Source organism: Elephas maximus, chromosome 22 (assembly GCF_024166365.1).
Source record: "Elephas maximus indicus isolate mEleMax1 chromosome 22, mEleMax1 primary haplotype, whole genome shotgun sequence".
Lineage (NCBI taxonomy): Eukaryota > Metazoa > Chordata > Mammalia > Proboscidea > Elephantidae > Elephas > Elephas maximus.
Window position 1 is genome coordinate 30,907,765 of NC_064840.1, and position 22,422 is coordinate 30,930,186.

Genomic DNA, 22,422 nt, shown 5'->3' on the forward strand with positions numbered 1-22,422 from the left:
TGGGATTATTTTGACTAGTAAATGACTGCCTGCTGGTATAGACACTGAATAAACATAAGTCATTATGGGCATTGCTTTCTCTTCCCACCTCGGTCCCAGAAAGTGCCAGGATTAGGTCTGGGAGTGGAAGAGGGGGCAGAGAGAAGCCCTGCTTCTCCCATGTCATTGCTCTGTGACATCTGTACTCCCTCCCTCTTCCTTAGGCCTCAGTTTCTCTCTATATATCATGTAAGTACTGGACTCCACGATTCTCAAGGCCTCCTGCACCCTGTGGGTCTGTGATACACCACAGCTTTCTGATCATTGTTGTTGTTAGGTGCCATCGGGTCAATTTTCAACTCAGTGACACTATGTGATGGAGTAGAACTGCCCTGCAGGGTTTTCTAGGCTGTAATCTTTACAGGAGTAGGTTGCCAGGTCTTTCTCCCGCAGAACCACTGAGTGGGTTCGAAGTGCCGACCTCTCATTCAGGAGCCAAGCATTCAGCTGTTGTGCCACCAGGCCATCTGTGAATATCATGCAAACTAAAGGCTATCGCTGCTCCTCCCACCCCAGGGGGTATGAACACTTGGAAAGAAAATGAGACAAGAGTAGGGAACTTGAAAAGGCTGGCATGTTCCTCAACAATGTCCCACGGGACTCTGGCTTCCCGATGCGTCTGCATTTTAAAGGGTAAAGTAGTAGGTGGCACCTAACAGGGGGATTCTGATAAGTCTACATCTAGCAACAAGTTAGTTCAGCCAGCGACCTCTAAAACCCCTCATCTCTAGAGAAATCCGTTATGCCATTAAATGCAGGAGCACCACCTGGTTTCTTCAAGGCTGCCAGGCTTGGGGGCACTAGGAAGGGTCCCAGCCTGTTACTTTTACCTTGACTGGTTCCTACTTCTGGAGATACTTCTTCATTATGCTCTCAACGTCATCCTCCTTCCTCCCCGCCCCCGGCTCTCTGTGCTCCGGTGATGTTCGCTCCCCACCATCACCCTCGAGTCTCGGGATTCTCGGCCGGCTCTTGATGCTGTCGGCACTTTTGAAGGACACGATGGAGCTGGAGGATGAGGATGAGTCAGAGAGGTGAGCGGGGTCTTCCCTGGGCTCCGGGATCTTTGGCAAAGTGGTGTGGATCCCCGAGAGGAGGGAGCGGTCTGCCTCTTCCGTCTCAAAGTGGACGCTGGCAAGCTGTGAGCTGTCTCGTCTGTCCTTGGCCGCTCTGGACAAGGAGATGGGAGTCTCAGGCTTCCGGATGGCTGGGAGGAAGTCATCGAAATTCTCTTTGGTCTTGTGTTGGTAGCTGAGGCTCGGGAGCTTCCAGCTGAACGGGTCGCTGCCTGGAGGTGCCGCCATGAGATGGGTGAACTGGCGGTTCTGGAAAACAAGCGGCTCCTTCCCCAGGTCTGGGCAGCTGGCGTCGTCCAGGGAGGATTCCAGACATGGCCTCCGAGGACGCAGCGTGGGGGACAAGAGCACATCCCTGGATGTGGCCAAGGAGCTCAGCTTCCTCCCCGAGCTCGATCCCGACTCTAGAAGGGACTCGCAGGAACTGAACCGGGTCTTCAGCTTCTCGGGTGGTGGCGTGGTGGACCGAATGCTGTCAGAGGAGATGCACTTCAGGCTGGTGGACCTTGGGAGACCCGTGGCGCCCTCCATTTCCAAGGGTGACTTGGCCCCAAGCCTCAGCGAGAGGTCGCCCTCGTCACTCCTGGCCCTGCCCCTCCGTAGCGTGGACGCCCCAGTGGTCTGGTAGATGGGGAGCGTGGGCCAGTCCTCCAGGCCCAGAGGGGACCCCTGTCCCCTTTGAGCTCTCTTCCTCCGGAGGCCTTCCACGAACTCAGAGAGGGCCGCTGAAGGACTTGGCAGCTTTGCCCCAGACAGTGGGGATGTCTCTCTGCTCTGGCAAGACGGGGAAGAAGACAGAGCTTCTAATTTCTCCCTGCTCTTCCTCTGGGTGCCAAACCCTTCGCCATCCCCCAAATGGCGGAACTTCTGCTGGCGGGAGGAGAGGGGAGACTGGTCTCCAGGGGTCTTGCGGCGGGCTCCACTCAGCACTGACGCCGCTCGGGCCCTCTCGGCATCCCCAGCCTCCTCGTTCGTCCTGCATCAAGAAGAAAAAGGCTGTCAGTAGAAATCGGGCAATTGATACCATTTGCGCAATGGGTGTAGAGCCACTAAGCACAGGCGCTAGTATTATTTTTCTTAGCAAACACTGTACCTCCCGCACTCTCAAATGAACTGTATGATATAATGTGCAAATCCAAGCCAAGTAAATGATTTCCTGTTGCTTTCTGAAATACAGCTTCTGTCTATAATTAAACCCAGCTACGTGCATTTGAGTAGATTAAAACTGCAGTGATGAGAGGGGACTTTGATTTACGAGGCATTGTATCTGACCTGCTAGGACCTACTGTCCCAGAGCCTACTGTGAAATAGGTAATTTGCTTCTCAAAGACTGAAGGAGGGCCTTGGGGGGCTATTATTTATTTAGGGTTGAGCCCCGAAGACAGTCCAATCAAGGAGGGGTTCTGAGTATCCATGACCCAAATGTGTGTCTCAGTGCGTATGCTCCATGACACTCCCGGTTGTCTCATGGGGTGGAGCTAAAAATGGCCCCCCCAAAAGGAACAATTTACACAGAACCAACTTGAAACCAAGACTACACACAAGAGGACAGACGGTTTCTATTCTGGGACCACGCCAGGCTTGGCTCTTGGGCGCAGGGACTTTGCAGCCACTGAGCCAAATGCATGTTTCCTGTAAAAAGGGTGATATTACAGACTGTAAAATAAAGGAAGTCATTGAAAAGAGACAGAGGAGTCCCTGAACCTTCCCTTTGATGAATAAAATCTATTTGTCCTCCCTTGAGGAGAAAAAGCTTCCTTTCCACCTACAAGCAAAGTTATAATTTGCAAAAAAAGCAAAAGGGGAGCCAAGTGTCAGAGTTTTGGCATGCCAGACAAAGCCAAGGACTCAGACCGGAACAAAGGCTAAAGCCATGTATATTCAGGTTTCTGGTCCTGAGGCCCACGTGACTGCCTGCATGGTTGCCAACACTGCAGTAATAGGGACAAACTGTGGTACTCAGCCGTCTACACATAAAGGGAGGTTGGGATTCTGGTACAACTTGAAGGAAGGCTTCTGGTTCACCCCTGTTTGCTATCACCACCCCCCTATGCAAAGGAGCCCTGGTGTTGCAATTGTTATGAGCTCAGCTGCTAACTGCAAGGTCAGTGGTTTGAACCTATCAGAGGGTCCACGAGAGAAAAGACCTGGCAATCTGCTCCTGTAAAAATTAAGCCTAGGAAAACCTATGGGACAGATCTACTCTGTCACATGGGGTCACTATAAGTCAGAATAGATTCTACAGCACCTAACAACAACACTGCCAATCACACTGGATTGCTTAGAAGGAAAAAAAGGACTCATTGCTCTCAATGACTGGATGGGCTCTTGATTCTGGGGAGAAAGCCAAGCCAAAGACCCCTGGAGGCAATGCCCAGGAGGGGAGAGGAGGGTGGAGATAGGGTGGAGAATGAGGGTCTCTTCCAGGGACATGGGGAGGGGCCCAGACACTGGCTGCTCTCCTGAGCTCTTGGAGGCCAGAGCTTCAACTGTCCTCTTGCTCTGGGGCTGGCAGGAGCCTCCCCAGGCTTGGGACATATGGGACGTCACAGCACTGGGTGTGCTAAAGGGTTTTCTGAGTGATGGAGCACAGAGCTGGCTATGCTCATGTGCCTCTCCTGATTCGTGCTACTGGGCAGGTGAATAAGGGTGGATGTTATGGTCTGGGGATGAGGGGACTATATAGGTGTCACAGTGGTGGCGTAATGAGTATCCTCATGTCACACCCATCGTCCATCCTTCACTGTCCTCAGTCCTCCCAAGGTCATACTCCTTCCTCTCTCTCCAACCTCACGTCTCATGAGCCACCCTCTTGCTCACACTGCCCCAACCACCCTGGTTGGCTGGGACACACCAAGTCCTTCCTTATCCCTGGCTTTGTGTTTGTTGTTCTCTTTGCCTGAAGCTCTCCTCACACCTCCTCATGTGTTACAGAGTAAAACCGTGCTCTACAGGGTTTTCTTGGCTGTAATCTTTACAGAAGCAGATGGCCAGGTCTTTCTCCTGGAGCTGCTGGGTGAGTTTGAACTGCCACCCTTTAGGTTAGTAGTCCAGTGCAAACTCTTTGTGCCATGCAGAAACCTGTGGGGAGGTTAATCTGTCGCTGCCAAGTAGTCGATTCCAACTCATGACGACCCCACGTGTTACAGAGCAGACCTGCTCCACAGGCTCTTCTTGGCTGTAATCTTTATGTAAGCAGACAGCCAGGCCTTTCTTCTGCGGTGCTGCTGGGTGGGTTGAAATGCCAACCTTTAGGTTTGTAGTTGAGTGCAACCATTTGTGCCGCCCAGGGACACTTGGGGTATTAAAAACAAAAAGCCCTTGGCCCAGCGTCTGGCGCCTAATTACTCAAACAACGGTTAACATTTATGATTAATCATTAATAGGCAATAATTAGTGGTTATCAACCATTAATGATTAACAATTACTAGTCATCATTACTACTAATACTCTCTGAATCTGTAACCCACCACCTGCCTCAATTCCAAGAGGGATGATGGAAGAATGAAGGGACAGGTGACCTTGCCTCTTGTCATTCCTAAGAAGGATAGCCCCGCTATGCTTGAACAATGGCCACGCTATTTGCCCAGAGTGACTGCCTCCTTTCCTATTACGTGCCTGTCACCTTCCATCTCCATCACATCACTGGGTAGGCACAGGCTGGGGAAGGAGCTGGTGAGCACCTTTATGAGTACCTGAAGGTGTGTTCACATCATCGTTTTGGAATCGCTCCCCTCATGCACAGCAAGGTGGCTTTCACAGGCTTTTCTTTTTTTCTTTCTTAATAAACAGCTTGGAGCTGCCAGGGGCAGTGGGCTACTACAGAGCTGACAAAAGTCATTTCCGTCCTGTCTGGGCCCTGAAAGGAGGCGGGCATGATGGATGTGCCTTGGGCACTCGGTCTCATCCATCGCCTGCCATGTGGGGACGGCGGTGTCAAGGGCGCCTTTGGCTGAATCTCCCGGGCCTCTGCCATCCTGCTTGCCCTGGCTTCCACCTCCACTGCTGGCTGGAGATGCAAAGACAGGCCACAAGGAAGGGGAGGCAGGAGGAGGTGCAGGAAGAGGGGAGGATGAGGATGAAGGGGAGGGGAGATTAGCAGAAGAAGTAGAAAAAAAGGAGAAAAGAAGAGAAGGTGGGGAAATCATAGACCCTGAACCTGTATTGTCGGAATCTTGCCTACTCTCATTTCTGCATGCCTGGAGTTAACACAAGGTCCCTGGTTGACACAAACTGTAATCATCTACTAACCTAAAGGTTGGCAGTTTTAACCCACCCAGCAGTGCCATGGAAGAAAAGCCTGGCGATCTGCTTCTGTAAAGATTACAGCCAAGAAAACCCTATGAAGCAGTTCTACTCTGCAACACTTGGGGCCAACAGGAGTCAGAATCAACTCAATGGCAACGGGTTTGGTTTTTCGTTCTTGGAGTTAGCACAGCACCAGGTGCATAGTACATGTTCAGTAAAAAAGGTTGAATTGAATTAAGCTGATGAGAAAAAAGAAGTTGGTAGGATGAGAAAAGTAGCAGAGGGGAAAAAAGAAGTGGAAGGAAGAGGAGAAGGAGAGCTAGGAGGGAAAGAAGAGGAAGCAGAATAAACAAGAAAGAAGTTGAGGTGAGAATGGATGGGGAGACGGAAAGGAAGAGGGAAAATACCAGAGGTGGAGATGGAGGAGAAGGAAGAGGCAACCAAATGGAGAGAGAGGAAGTTCGCAGAGCTGTGCAGGTGCCCTCCTCCTCTTTGACAAAAACGTGGAAAAGGCTGGAGGCACGGGTGAGGCAGCTAGTGATCCAGGCATGGGGGATCTGGAGGTCCCAGCCTGTGCGTGCCGGAGCCCAGGCCCAGGAGGGTACAGGCTCACAGGTCCCGGCCATGGAGGCCCCTAGCTCTGCCAGCCCCACGGGAATCTGACCTCCCTTCCCACAGCTCTGCTGCTCAGGGCCACCAGGAGCGGCACTTTCCATAAGGTATGAAAGTCAAAATGTCCCTGCACAGGCACTCAGCCCACAGCCTGGCTGTCACCAGATCACTGAGTCCTGCCTAGGGACTTGGGGGGAGGGCCTGGGCTGGGCCCCACCTTTCTGGTTTGGTGTCTTGGGAGCCAAGCTGATGGGCCTGCAGCAAGAACATAAGCCCTGCAGAGTTGACTCCTGGGGGCTGGAGAGGAGAGAGGGTGGGGTAGAGTGAGGAGGGAAGAGGAGAGATGAGGACAGGAAACAGACTAGGGGAAAGAGAAAGGGGAAGGGAGAGAGGGCGGGAGAGAGAAGGAGAGAGGGGGGTGGGAAGGAGACAGGACAGAAGGGAGGGAGGGGCAGAGAGGGAGAGAAAGAAAGAAAGAAGTCGCCCTGCAGTTGATTGCTCCCTCCTTGGTTTACCAGTCAGAAATGCCCCATATCTCTGTGATGTCTTTTTCTACCTCCTGTCTGCATTGCCCCCCAAGGTAAGAAGTTCTTTGCATCCACTCCTTTCTGTGCAGAGGCAGCAGAGTTTAATCTGGATTCAGACTCCCTCCAGCAGGCTCTGGAGTGGAGATCCCAGTTCCACTGTCTGGGGCAGGCTGCTCCCCTCCATTCCTGTCCCGGGCTTGGACAGTTCAAGCACAGCCTGCAGCTTGAGGAGGACCCATGTTTTTAGCTGTCCCTGTGGGATGGCCTGGATCTGCTGGAAACCCCCTTCATCAGCACTGCAGGATGGATGGACGGCAGATAATGAAGACATTGCCATGCCTGCCACGCAGGGCCTTGGCCAGGGAGAGCGATGATGTATGGAAGGCTCTCTGAGTGGCTGGGAGACAGGCGTGGACTAATGCTAGGCAAGGCACTGTTATTCTCTAAGGAGAGACTCTAAAAACACCTTAGAAACTTCTACTGACTGCTCTTCAGTCTCCCTGGAGAGGAACAGCCTTCTGGTATAGCTACCATGATAAGGAATCCACCTGGAGAGGAATGGCCTTCTGGTATACCTGCCATGATAAGGAGCCAGTGGACATTCCTTGAGCATTCAGCCTCAGAGATGATGGGGCTGGTCCCATAACTGAATGGAGGTGGTCGTCAATGATCACCACAACAGCTACCCCTGGCTGAGCACCTACTGTGCTGAATGCCAGGGATGTAAGGCAGAAGCCGACAAGCCTCCTGCCCTCATGGAGCTGACTGCCAGGTTCATTGATATGCTTCACAACAACCCTGTGAGGTAGGGATTATGACCTCTGAGGCACAGAGAGGTGGGGTGACCTCCTTAAGCATACACAGGTAGGAAGTGGCAGAGGTGGGATTCCAACACCAGGTTGGTTGATCCCAAAGTCACAGGCACATTTCTCTTTCTTTCAGATCCCATAGCATAATACAGGGTTAATGGTATTTCCATGTCACCATCTCTTCATCCAGATAACATATTTGTAGTCTGGGTGCTAGTCTGATTTTGCCACTCACTAGCCATGTGGCTTGGAATAGTTACTTAACTTCTCTAGGCCTCAGTTTCCTCAACTGTAGAAAGGGGAAAACCAGACCAGCCCTATAATATTATGGAGATCGGAGCTCTGGGAAGACAGGGATTTCATGTTTTAGTCACTGCTATACCCGAGAAACTGGACTTATATGAAGAAGAACGTGGCATCAGGATTGGAGGAAGACTCACCAACAATCTGTGTTATGCAGATGACACAACCTTGCTTGCTGAAAGTGAAGAGGATTTGAAGCACTTACTAATGAGGTATGGCTTACACCTCAACATAAAAGAAAACAAAAATCCTCACAACTGGACCAATAAGCAACATCATGAAAAATGGGGAAAAGACTAGTGTTGCCAAAGATTTCATTTTACTTAGGTCCACCATCAATGCCCATAGAAGCAGTCGTCAAGAAATCAAACAAAGTATTGCATTGGGCAAATCTGCTGCAAAAGTCCTCTTTAAAGTGTTAAAAAGCAAAGATGTCACTTTAAGGACTAAGGTATGACTGACCTAAGCCATGGTGTTTTCAATTGCTTCCTATCCATGGGACAGCTGAACAATAAATAAAGAAGGCCAAAGAAGAACTGGATACCTTTGAATCACGATGTTGACGAAGAATATTGAATAGACCACGGACTGCCAGAAGAACGAACAAATCTGTCTCGGAAGAAATACAGCCAGAGTGCTTCTCAGAAGCAAGGATGGCGAGACTTCATCTCACATACTTTGGACATGTTATCAGGAGGGACCAGTCCCTGGAGAAGGACATCATGCTTGGTAGAGGGTCAGCAAAAAAGAGGAAGACCCTCAAGGAGATGGACTGACACAGTGGCTGCAACAATGGGCTCAAACGTAACAGTGATTATGAGGATGGTGCAGGACTGGGCAGTGTTGCATTCTGTTGTACATAGGGTCATTATGAGTCGGAATTGGCTCGATGGCACCTAACAACAACAACATACTCCAGTGTCTAGAACAGTGTCCTAGCACATAGTAGGTGCTCAATAAACATGGGCTGACTCAATGACTATAGCTCCAAGGCCCTAATAAATATGCCTTCAATGAATGCATGAAATCTCCAGTGCCCTACCACATAAAATTAAAATATGTGTTGAATGAATGAGTGAAGCACCAGTGCCTGGCTCATAGTAGATGTCCAATAAATGATTAAGTGGCTAGATGAACAAGAAAATATGTATGAAAACACTCTAAGCACAGGTTGCTTAAATTTATGAAGGCTTATTAGGTAAACTGAGGTACAAAATTTATAAATACTGAAATTTTTACTCTTTCTAATCCGCAAGGCTAAAAAAAATGGGCTTCAGAGGCTGACGGGCTTGGGGTCAAATCCTGACTCTGTCCTTTCCTAGCCAAACATCTTTTGGAGCTCAAACTTGTTCAGCTTAGAATGGGAATGACAACGTCCTATCTCACCGGGCTCTGGTAGGAATTGGAGATGACGTGTGTGATACACTCATAGTTCCCATGAGGGCTGGCTGGTCATACCTCCACCCACCCTAGCAAAGGATGCTGCAGTTAAACTTGCCATATATTCCTTCATTTAGGAACACCGCTACTAATTAACATAATAGATGTTTAAAAGTGTCATACCTGCCATATATTATCTGTTCATTTCAAAACACTACTAACAATAAACAAAAAACAAAAAAAAATTTTTTTTTTTTTAACAATAGTATGTTTAAAAATCTTAACGCTAGTTTAATTGTTTTTCCTAATGACCCCTTCCATTGGGAAAGACTCAGGCTGAGAGCAGATGTTCAAGAATAAACAATTCCTACACATAAGCCAAAGGAGCCCTGGTGGCGCAATGGTTAAGTGCTTGGCTCCTAACTGAAAGGTCTGTGGTTCGAACCCACCAGTGGCTCTGCAGAAGAAAAGGCCTGGTGACCTGCTCTGTAAAGATCACAACATAGGAAGCCCTATGGGGCAGCTCTACTGTGTCATATGGGGTTGCCATGAGCTGGAATCAACCAGACGGCACCAACAACATGCATGAGCCTGTCTGAGCAACACAGAAAAGGGATGTAGACATGAAGGTGGTTAGATCAGCCTCAGAACGAGCTGGTTTCTCCTGCCTGGGCCACACCCAGGTTGTCTCATGAATACAGCTCCATCGTTTTATCTTGAGCGCCTACCACAGTAGCAGATGCTCCACAAACACTGGTCACATAAATAAAAATGAATTGCTATGTATTTCGCATACATCCTCTCATCAACATCAGAATCATCGCCCCATTTTGCAGACGAGGAAACTGAGGCTCACTGGTGAGAAACCATTTGCAAGGTCACAGTGCTGAATGGTAGGGCTTGGATCTGAGCCCAGCTGGCCACGCCTGAAGCCCATACCTTTTCCCTCCACTACAGCACTCACGTGTCTGGCCGCTTACAAGCTGTCAGGAGCCAGGAAAATGCGTGAGTGAAACCCCAACCGGTTGAACTCGCATCTACGTGTACCTGTTTTTCCAAACCCACTGAGCTATAACGAACAAGAAAAGGGGGGTCTGCAGCAAAAAGATGCTGGAATCACTGGCCTTAGACACAATCACATAGTGAAAAACAATCTTCAGGTCTGAGCCTGGGCAGAGCCTGGGCCAACTGTTTCTACAGGGAACTCAGGCACATTTAATGACACCATGAATCATCTCCAAAGGCATGCTGTCACCTCCATTTTTCATCCATATCCTCAAATTAAAGAGGAAATTAAAAATGTATTGATGTTCTTTAACCCTGGCAAGGCATGAGGTGGGAAGCCAGATGTCCTTTTAAGATGACTTGAAGGTTTTGTAACTTTGAATCTAACATACAAGTTGATAAGGTGACCTGGTGACCAGGAGGGCACATGATGCAGTAGGGAACATGAGACATTTGTTACATCACACAGGTAAATTTCACATAATAAGAGGTACCACATATTGTGCCTTTAAGCTTTGTAGGCATTACTCAGTTTTATCTTCACAACAACCCTTTAAAGTTGATATGGTTGTAATTTTCCCATTTCACAAATGAGTCTGAACAAGGATAAGTAACTTGTCATCTAATAAATGGAAGAACATGGATTTAACCAAGAAGTCCAATTCTAGGACTCGAGCCACCTCATCATCATGCTCTATCATCCTTTATTATCCCATTTCACAGATGAGGAAACTGAAGCTCGGAGAAACACATGGGCTTGCTCAGGAGGAGGTTGGAGAGCCAAGCCTCTCACCCGGGTCTGCCTGACTGTATACAGTGCTAGGCTGAGCTCCTGGAGGACACACAGCGGTTGTGGAGTCTGGGTAAACCCATGAAGAAAGGTCAGCAGGGCAAGAGGTAAACTGAACCACAGACTGGCAGTGCGAAAGGAGGCTGGTGCGGGAGGGAGAAGTAGGTGCTGGAGAAATTGGTACAGCCTTTCTGGAGGAAGTGGAGTTAAGCCAGTATTTGAAAGAGGGGTAGGATTTGGGTGGGCTGAGGGGTCGAGGAAGATATTCCAAGGAGAAAAAGACCCTTCCTACTCCATGTGACAGAGCAGAACTGCTCCACAGGGTTTTCTAGACTGTAATCTCTATGGGAGCAAATCTACTTGATGGCTCCAAACAACAACAACAACAACCCAGTATTATTCAGTCTGCAAAACTCTTGACAAGCAGGGGTAATATCGCCATTTTACAGGTGAGGAAACCGAGACTTCGAAAGGCCACCCAGCTGAGAGGGAAGTCCCAGAGCAGGGAGGATGCCATGGGGCGGGATAACCTAGGAGGCAGGCTCCACTGTTAATTTTTCTTGGTTAGGAAATTGTCCTTATTTTGAGGAGAAAGATGCTTAACTATTTAAGGGAAATGGTCATAACATTTTTAACTTATTTTCAAATGGTTTGGTAAAAAAAGAAAATGTGTTTAAATACAGATAGAAGTAGAGAAGGAGGTAAAGATTAAGTCATTATGGAAAAATGCTAACAACTGGTGGAGGCTAATAGAGTTGAGCCCTGTTGGCACAGTGGTTAAAAGCTCAGGCTGCTAACCAAAAGGTCGGCAGTTTGAATCTACCAGCCGCTCTTTGGAAACCCTATGGGGCGTTTTACTCTGTTCTTATAGGGTCACTATGGGTCAGAATTGACTTGATGGCAATGGGGTAACAGAAGAGATGGTTCCCAGGTACCTTTGTTGTTAAAAAATGGAAGGAAGGAAGGGAAGGAGAGAGGAAGGAAAGCAGAGAGGAAAGGAAGAAGGAAGGAAGCAAGTACGCAGGAAGGAACACTTTACAGGTGAATCTGAGATACCTATCTGAGAACCATTGCTCTATACTAAGAAACCCAAACCTTTTTACTCATCCTTCAATGCTCAGTTCAGCTGCAGTCTCCCTTGGAAAGCCTTTCCTGACTGACCTCCAAAGTAGGCAAATCATTGTTCAACAGGATATAAAAACCACTAACCATAAAGGAAAAAAAGTATAAATTGGGATACACTAAAATGAAGAAATCCTGTTTAACAAAACTGCTACTGAGAGAGTGAAATAGGCAAGCCACTGAATGAGAGAAAATACCTACAATACACATACCCAACAAAGGACTTCTATCTTGAATATATAAAGAACTCCCACCAATCAATAAAAAAGACAAACGATCCAAAAGGAAAAAAAAAAAAAATGGGCAAAAGACTTGATCAGACACTTCACCAAAGAGGATACCCAAGTGCACATGAAAAAGCTTATTGATCAGGAAATGCAAATTAAAGCCAAAATGTGATACCACTAATACCCACTAAAAAAAAAATTAAAAAAAAAAATGGCTAAAATTAAAAAAAAAAAAAAAGACAACATCAAATGTGGAGTAATTGGAATGCTCATTAACTGCTGGTAGAAATGTGAATTGGTACAACAGTTTTGACAGTATTTACTAAAAGTGAAAATATGCCTATGACCCAGCAATTCTACTCCCGCATATACCATTCAACAGAAATCTGTATATTCAAGCAACAAAAGATGAGTTCAAGATTGTTCATACTAGTGCTAAACTGGAAACAACCTAAGAGTCTACTAATAATCGAGTGAATAAATAATTATTATATATTCACATAATGGAATATCATAGAACAGGGTTTCTCAACAATGGTATAATTGACATTTTGGGCTCAATGATTCTTTGTGGTGGTGGTGGGGCTGTCCTGCGCGTTGTAGGATGTTCAGCAGCATCCCTGGCCTCACCCCACTAGATGTCAGTAGCAACTCCACCCCAATACTCCTCCGCCCATTGGTCCGCCAGGGGGCAAAATTGTCCCCAGTTGAGAACCACTGCTATAGACTCTAGAGTTAGGAAAACAAATGAATTCATGCAACAGTGTGGATGAATCTCACAAACACAATATTGAAAGAAACAAGTCAGACACCAAACAGTACATACTGTATGTTTCCATTTATATAATGTTCAAAAACAGACATATCTAATTTAATTTACGGTGCTAGAAGTCGGGATGGTGGTTATCTTTGGGGAAGGGGAAGGCCAAGACTTGCACAGGCACCAGGAAGTTTTAGAAGCACTGGTAATGGTCTAGTTCTTGATTTCCATAATAATTAACCCCTGTACTGCCAGGGGAAACCCTGGTGGCGTAGTGGTTAAGAGCTACAGCTGCTAACCAAAAGGCTGGCAGTTCGGATCCGCCAGGCACTCCTTGGAAACCCTATGGGGCAGTTCTACTCTGTCCTGTAGGGTCGCTATGAGTCAGAATTGACTTGACGCCAATGGGTTTGTTTTGGTTTTTGGGTACTGCCAGGGCTCTATCAGCTAACTCAGGTGAGCCTCAAATCTCCTAAATGGTTTACAGACTTATCACTCAAGACTTGGAGTTCTAGATCAGAAAACAGCCCTCCTTCCCAAGGAAACCTGTTCCAAGAGTGATGTCAGCCCTAAGAATAATTGCATGTCCAGAGCCAGACTCCACCTGGTTTACTTGCCTTGGGTCAACGTGTTTGCATTGAGCACTTCCGGAGTTAGAGTTTTCGACATCTTTTTTTTTTGTTGTTGTTGTTCCATTTGTAAGATAAGATTTTACTAATGAAAAGAAAATTTCTATTCTTACTTTTCCTTTTGTTCACTTTTTCTTTTTTGGTGGCAATATATAAAACCAAACATACACCTCTCTGCTCTGCTATTTTATGATGGATGGCTCCTTCCTGAGGCAGCAAGATGGCAGCCAGCAGCTCATAACTATGCCACTCAGTCCAACAGTACATGTACGTGCAGCTCAGTGACACTGGATACAAACTTCATATGTTATATCATTCTCACTATCTCTACTCCTAGTGTTACATCACCATTAATTTAGACTCTCTGCTCCTTCAAGTTCTCATCTGTGCTTTAGATCAGCTGTTGTCACTTTGAACTCATATAGGTAATTCTTTTTAAGAGTGCAATGCTCAAGGCAAATATTCTTTTTTTTTTTAATTTTTATTGTGCTTTAAGTGAAAGTTTACAAATCAAGTCAGTCTCTCACACAAAAGCTTATATACAAAAACATTTGTTTGTTTTCACATACTCCCACTTGCTCTCCCCCTAATGAGACAGCCCGTTCCCTCCCTCTACTCTCTCTTTTCGTGTCCATTTCACAGCTTCTAATCCCCTCTACCCTCTCATCTCCCCTCCAGGCAGGAGATGCCAACATAGCCTCAAGTGTCCACCTGATCCAAGAAGCTCACTCCTCACCAGCATCCCTCTCCAACCCATTGTCCAGTCCAATCCATGTCTGAAGAGTTGGCTTTGGGAATGGTTCCTGTCCTGGGCCAACAGAACGTCTGGGGGCTATGACTACTGGGGTCCTTCTAGTCTCAGTCAGACCACTAAGTCTGGTCTTTTTACAAGAATAGGGGGTCTGTATCCCACTGCTCTCTTGCTCCCTCAGGGATTCTCTGTTGTGTTCCCTGTCAGGGAAGTCATCGGTTCAAGGCAAATATTCTTTATTAATTGAGCTAAACTGTTGTTTAGTATAATGATGGCTTCATGGGATAGTTTTGGTTATAGGTTTAAAGACTGTTTCCTGGCAATAGATTCAGGGCCTGCCCATCCCTCCTCCCCAGTTTCAATACAGTTTTCAACATCTTTTTCACTAATCTTCCTAATACTGAGAAGCTGAAAAGAACCCTTGTGTCCTGGAAAGACAAAACCACATTCATGCAAGGCCCATTCATTAAGTACATTCAGGATGGATTACAATGTCCCTGAGCTCTGGTTCTAAGAATGCAGAGACCAGTAAATGAATGTAGGCCTGAAATAAGATTAGGAGTGGCTGCTTAACCTACTTTGAGAACAAGCTGTTTTAACACTAAGTACCATCCATCCCCATATACATAATTAATGAACTAATTACAAACAAGTCTTATCTAATCATTTAAGCAGGCCTCACATGACCCATCTTTGGCTTCACTTCTCTGCTAGAGTAGCTGCCATTTCCTTGAAAGTGATACTACTTTATTTTAAAAACAATACCCTACAATTTAGACCATTTTACTAATTCAAGCCAGCCTTATTCCAAATAAATACAAATGGGAGGTGAAAAGGGGAGGCGTCCAAATCTTTTTTTTTTTCTCTAAACTAAGATGCACATGCCAAGAATTTAGGGCTGCAAATGTTTACAGAGAGCAAAATTTCCCCAGAAAAAGGCAAAGTTATAATGCCATCTTTTAACCAAACGAAAAGCAATTGTGTTAAATCAGCACCAAAGCAAATGATACATACAACAGTAATTAGCAAAAATTACACAGTAATTAAAATCACGATGATTATGTGAGTGAGAATAATTTATACAATCATCTCCCTGCTCACACTGAATATGGTACAAGTCCAATAGCAATAGCTGAGAGCTGGGCTGGGTAATGAATTCAAATTGCACCATCACCAATTATGTAGTGATAGATTGGCCACTGAAATTGAGGAATAAATAAAGTCTCTGACCAGGATGCACAATGTTATGTGGATTTCCCAAGGCTACAGAATGGGGACTCTCTTTCTCTCCATTCTCTGTCTTCATAGTTTTGTCCACTCCATGGTGGCAAACATTTGCTACGCTTATTGTTTTTATCTACTCAGTATCTTTAGGGAAAGGAGCCCTGGTGGAGCAAAGGTTAAGAGCTTAGCTGCTAACTGAAAGGTTGGTGGTTTGAACCCACCCAGTTGCTCCATGGAGAAAGACCTGGTAATCTGCTCCCATAAAGATGACAACCTAGAAAACCCTATGGGGCAGTTCTACTCTATCACATGGAATCGCTATGAGTTGGAATGGACTCAATGGCACCTGAAAACAACATCTTTGAGAAACTTCTCCTCCCATACCATTCCTGTGGCTTGCCTGGGAATAGCCCCATCTCCCAAAACCAGGTGAGAACACTGACTCAGACCTAAAACAAGAGGCTCCTCCATTCCTCTTGTCTATCCTGACTGGCTCAGTGATGGACATGTGACTCACTTTGGGTCAATGGAAGTCAGGCTCAGGGTTTTTGGCCAACTGCTGAGAAGTTTTTCTTTACTGTTGGACTGAGGGGTGCAGGTATGAGCTGCTGGCTGCCATCTTGTTGCCTCAGGAAGGAGCCATCATACAGAAAAGCAGAGCAGAGAAGCAGTAAAAGACCAAATCCCCATGATCACTTTTGAGCCACTGGATGTAGCAATGCCTGAGGCTATATCTATCCCTGGGTTTCCTGGATGCATAAGACAATAAAAATTTATTTTTTTCCAAGCTAGGTTGAGTTGGATTTTATGTCACTTACATCCATAAGAATCCTAACTAATGTACTATGCAGAGAAGTCCCAACATCTCCCTGAATCTAGGCCGGAGTTTATAACCTTCTAGATAGTTCCACTTGGATATCCCTAAGCTCATTAAGTTCAACATACTTAAACTGAGCTCTGTGCCCCATCACTAATAAAACCCTTTAGCATGCCCGGCACTATGACCTCCCACAGTTCTGGGGTGACTCTTGCCTCTGGTCTCCGGGAGCCCAGGGGAGCAGTGTCTATGCCTCTCCCCACATCCCTGGAAGAGACCCTGATCCCCTACTCTATCTGCACCCTGATCTCCTGTCCTGGGCATCACCTCTTTCATTGCTAAGAGGTTCTCTATGGTGCTTATTGCTTCCTGCAGTGGGTCCAGTTCATTTCCACAATCTCTGGGATGTGGATCACCCTGTTACAGTTTCCCCAAGTCCTGCCTGTCAACATCCCTGCCTCCCAGGGAGTGTCACCTCGCCTGGCCTGGACTAAAGGGAGGAAGGTTAAAGGGAGCTTCTGCTTATTAAACACTAATTTGGTGTCAGCCCTTCCACCAGCCACTCTACAGCTATTAATTCTTTAACCCTGCAAAGGTGATATCATTAAGCCCACTTCACAGAGGAAAGACTGACACTTGAAGATTGTAAATTGCTCATGGTCAAGCAGCTAGTTAGCAGCAGAGCTGTGATTAGAAAGCAGTCCTACCAGACTCCAAAGTCTATTGTCTTTTCCTTAACCCAGGCACAGAAGTACGTGTGTCTTCAAGCCCCCCTGCCAGCCTCCAGTTTAACACTGAGCCCACCACCTGTCTCTGCTCACATTCTGCACTAGGAGGCTGAGCCCCAGACCTTCAGTTTTCCCTATTATATTCCATCAATCCTGGGTTCCATGTTGCTAAAAACTTGCTTTGTGATCAGAGACATTCAACTAGTCTGGCAGATCCACCCTTGGTTCTTGATATCGGCGTCATCCTTCTAATCACCCTGGTAAGAAATCATCTACTTTCTATCCACTGGTCCTTTATTTGTCTGTGCAGTGAATATTTATTAAATACAGACTATGAGCCAGGTACTGTGCCAGGTGCTGAGGTACAAGAAGGATAAAGACAATGTTTGTGCCCCTTAAGGGGTCACAGCCTAATGAGGGAGACAGGCACTAAACAGATCATCTCAACACACTATAGTAAGTCTACTTGTCTGCCAGTTTGTTGTACAGTGGTGGCTTGCATGTTGCTGTGATGCTGAAAGCTATGTCAACGATATTTCAAATACCAGCAGAGTAACCCACGGCAGACAGGTTTCCGTAGAGCTTCCAGACTAAGAAAGACTAGGAAGGCCTGGCGGTTTACTTCTGAAAATTTGCAACGAAAACCCTATGGATCACAACAGAACGTTGTCCAAGTCGCTTGCTTTGGACACATTATCAGGAGAGAGCAACTGCTGGAGAAGGACACCATTTTTTTTTAAAATTGTGCTTTAAATGAAAGTTCACATCTCAAGTTAGTTTCTCATACAAAAATTTATACGCATATTGTTATGTGACCCTAGTTGCTATTTCTATAATGTGACAGCACACTCCTCCTTTCCACCCCAGATTTCCTGTGTCCATTCAACCAGTTCCTATCCCTTTCTGCCTTCTCATCTCGCCTTAGGACAGGAGCTGCCCGTTTAGTCTCATGTGTCTACTTGAACTAAGAAGCACACTCTTCACGAGTATCATTTTATGTCCTCTAGTCCAGTCTAAACTTTGAAGAGCTGGTTTGGGGAATGGTTTTAGTTCTGGGTTAACAGAGAGTCCGAGGGCCATGTTTTCTGGGGTTCCTTCAGTCTCAGTCAGACCACTAAGTCTAATCTTTTTACTAGGATTTGAGTTCTGCATGTCACTTTTCTCTGGCTCCGTGAGAATAGCATGTTTGTTGAAGTAGAGGGCCAATGAGGGCGAGGGAGACCCTCGATGAGATGGATTGGCACAACAGTCCCAATGATGACCTTGAACATGCTAGTGATTGTGAGGATGATGCAAGACCAAAAACTGTTTCATTCTGTTGTTGTACACGGGGTCATCATAAGTTGGAGTTGATTTGATGGCAACTATTTATCTAATATTTATCTAATATAGTAAAAGTGCTACGGGAGAGAGAGGGAGCCCTGGCGGCACAGTAGTTAAGCACTCAGCTGATAACCAAAACGCCAGCAGTTAGAAACCATGAGCCGCTCCGCAGGGAAACGATGTGACAATCTGCTTGTGTAAAGATTACCGTCTAGGAAACCCTATGGGGCAGTTCTACCTTGTCACTATGAGTTGGAATTGACTTGACAGCAACAGGTTTGGCTTTTTTTTTGTGCGTGAAGAGGGACACGTGGGGTCTGTGGCAGAAGAGCAGAGGGTTACTTGACCTAGCCAGGATTTCTGGGAGGGCTTCCTGAGGCAGAAAGTTGAGTCTTGAAGGATGAGTGCCAATTTGCCAGGTGAAGGAGCAAGGCAAGGGTGTTCCAGTCAGAGGGAATAGCATGAACAAAGGACCAGGGGTGGAAACAGCAGTGTGTGAAAACCAGAACCACACCCATTGCTGCTGAGCTGGTTCTGACTCACAGCGATCCTGTAGGACAGAGTAGAACTGCCTCCTAGGGCATCCAAGGAGTGGCTGGTAGGTTCAAACTGCTGACATTTTGGCTGGCAGCTGAGCTCTTAACCACTGCACCACCAGGGCTCCATAGTGTATGAGGGACAGCTATAAACCATTTGGGGTACAAAGGATGAAGGGGAGATGGAGGGAAATAAGAGCGGAGAGGTAAGCAGGGGCTTGATCATGGATAGCATTGTATGCCAGGCTAAGGTATTTGGATTCTATCCTTTATGTAGGGCAAAGGCCTACAAAGTTTTTCTGTAAAGGACTAGTAGACGGCAAATATTTCTGGCTTTGTGGGCCATACAGTCCCTGTTCCAGCTACTCAATTCTCCCATTGTTGTGCAAAGGTAGCCACAAACAGCATGTTAAAAAAAAAAAAAAAGTGTGGCTGTGATCCAATAAAACTTTATTGATAAAATTAGGTTGCGGGCCAGATTTGGCCCATGGACTGTAGTTTGCTGACCCTGCAGGAGGATATGGGAGACCACTGAAACCAGATTTTCATTTTAGAGGGTCAGAATGGCTCACGTGTTGAGGATGGATGAAAGAAGGGTGGCGTTGAAAGGCATTTGCCAGAGTCTAGGAAAGAAATGATAACAGCCTATTTTAAAGGCATTGGCAGTGAAGGACAGAAGTAGAAAGAGTCAAGAGCTATTTGTTTGAGGGTGAGCAGAATACATTGATGACAGAGAGGGATAACAACCTAAGATGATGCCAAGAGTTCCAGCTTGGGTGGCTTTATGAATGATGTTGTTGTTGGCTGCCATCCAGTCAGCCTCTGACTCATGGTGACCCCATACACCATGGAATAAAATGCTGCCTGTTGTTGTTGTTAGGTGACGTGGAATCAGATCCAACTCATAGCAATAGAACAAAACATTGCCTGGTTCTGTGCCATCCTCACAATCATTGCTATGTTTGAGCCCATTGTTGCTGCCACTGTGTCAATTCATTCTCCTTGAGGGTCTTCCTCTTTTTAGCTGACCCTCTACTTTACCAAGCATGATGTCCTTCTCGAGGGACTGATCCCTTCTGCTAACATGTCCAAAGTACTTGAGACAAAGTCTTGCCATCCTCGCTTCTAAGGAGCATTCTGGCTGTACTTCTTCCAAGACATATTTGTTCATTCTTCTGGAAGTTCATGGTATATTCAATATTCTTCACCAACACCATAATTCAAAGGCATCAGTTCTTCTTCAGTCTTCCTCATTCATTGTCCAGCTTTTGCATGCACATGAGACGATGGAAAATATCATGGGTTGTGTCAAGCGCACCTCAGTCCTCAAAGTGACATCTTTGTTTTTCAACACTTTAAAGAGGTCTTTCATAGCACATTTGCCCAATGCGATACGTCGTCTGCTTTTTTGACGGCTGCTTCCATGGGTGTTGACTGTGGATCCAAGTAAAATGAAATCCTTGACAACTTCAATCTTTTCTCTGTTTATCATGATGTTGCTGATTGGTCCAGTTGTGAGGATTTTTGTTTTCTTTATGTTGAGGTGCAATCCATACTGAAGGGTGTGGTCTTTGATCTTCATCAGTAAATGTTTCAAGTCCTCTTCACTTTCAGCAAGCAAGGTTGTGTCGTCTGTGTAACACAGGTTGTTAACGAGTCTTCCTCTAATCCTGATGCCCCGTTCTTCTTCATGTAGTCCAGTTTCTCTGATTATGTGCTCAGCATACAGATTGAATAAGTAGGGTAAAAGAATATAACCCTGATGCACACCTTTCCTGATTTTAAGCCACATAGTAGCCCCTTGTTCTGTTCTACCAACTGTTGGTCTACAGGTTCTTCATGAGCACAATTAAGTGTTCTGGAATTCTCAGTCTTCAAAATGTTATCCATAATTTGTTATGACTCACAAAGTTGAATGCCTTTGCATAATCAATAAAACACAAGTAAACATCTTTTTGGTATTCTCTGCTATCAGCCCAGATTCATCTGATATCAGCGATGATATCCCTTGTCCCACATCCTCTTCTGAGCCCAGCTTGAATTTCTGGCAGTTGCCTGTTGACGTAATGCTGCAACCATTTTTGAATTATCTTCAGCAAAATAATGTTGCCTGGGTCTGTGCTTTTCCCATGATTGGTTACAAAGGGAACTACTGTGATACACGCAGTTTTTGCTGGCTGAGTTTTGGAAATATATTGCCAGGCCTTTCTTCCTAGTCTGTCTTAGCCTGGAAGCTCTGTTGAAACCTGTTCAGCATCAGAGCAATACGCAAACCTCCACTGACAGATGGGTGGTGGCTGAGCATGAGGTGCACTGGCCAGGAATTGAACCTCGGTCTCCTGCATGGAATGAGAGAATTTTACCACTGAGTCACCAAATGATCTGGTAATTCAGGGTGGGTATGTAGCGATGAGGGTTTTTTCTTGGCTATGCTGAGTTTGAAACACCAGGGAGATACCCAGCTGGTGAGCTTTGCAGTGTAGGCAATTAGATATGTAAGTGCAAAACCTGGGAGGATGTCAGAGCTGTAGATCTAGATTGGGAGTCATCTGCTCAGAGCTGGGTAGTTAAAGGCAGGAGTAGAGACCTGCCTGAGGAGAGCAGGAGGAGTCAAAGAACAATCAGGTGAAGGCAGCATCCTATGAACCCCACCACTGGGAAGATGGGGTAGGAAGGAAGGAAGAGACCAGGATAGCGAAGTTTGAGGAGAAGCAAGGAGAAGCAACAAGACCAAATGAGCAGAGAGTTCCGAGACGTGTTCATCAGATTTAAAGTATAGCTGAGAAGATTAAAGTCCCCTCAACACCACCCCAATCTCTCAGCTCCCTTCCCAGAGGTATCCACTATCTTCAGTTTGGTGTGTATCCTTCCATACCTTTTTCTATATACTTATAAACATAAATACATTTCTATGTATTTTTAAATGTCTCTCTGCAGAAGAGAATTCCAGAAAAAGATGAAGACTGGAGTGTGTCTCTTGGTTTCTCTTTGGGAGCTGCTGACATGCTGAGCAAAGTTCCAGTGGAGTGCTGGGGCGGTCTCCAGCTTAGTAAATTGAGGCATAAATGTGAAACGAGCAAGTGAAGACGTTTAGTGGAGAGCACACTTTTGAGAAACTTGGCTCTGAAAAGAAGGAATGGGAAGTGAAAGCTCAACAGGACTGCAGGCTGATGGGAGAGGATAGAGTTGGGATGGAGAGGACTGAATGTGTTCATAACCCGTGGAGGAAGAACGACTGGAATGAAGGAATTTGAGGATAGAGAGGGGACAGCAGATGGATTGGAGTGCTGTAGAGGGCAAGAAGGAATTAGCCTCAGACAGGACAGGACCTCATCTTCTGAGAACAGAAGGAAGGAATGTTAGAGACAGAGAGAGATGAATTTGTAGATGATAAGGCAGACTGAAGTCATTATTAGTTTTCTTTTAATAAAACAGAGTTGAAGGTGTTCCCTGAGAGGGAGAGGTAGGGGCTGAAGGAAAGTCAAGGTGATTTGGAATAACTGCTGAGTAAAACAG

The 22,422-nt window shown here is 46.2% G+C and overlaps 1 protein-coding gene across 1 annotated transcript in view; it reads right to left on the reverse strand.

Moving 5' to 3' along the window:
- Nucleotides 1-881: 881 nt before the first annotated feature.
- The window catches only part of MYO18B (myosin XVIIIB), a 327,968-nt gene continuing 306,427 nt past the window's right edge, over nt 882-22,422 (reverse strand). The window contains exon 43 of the mRNA XM_049865475.1: nt 882-2,091. Within this exon, the coding sequence (XP_049721432.1) occupies nt 882-2,091 (1,210 nt within the window). The remainder of the gene's footprint in view (nt 2,092-22,422) is intronic.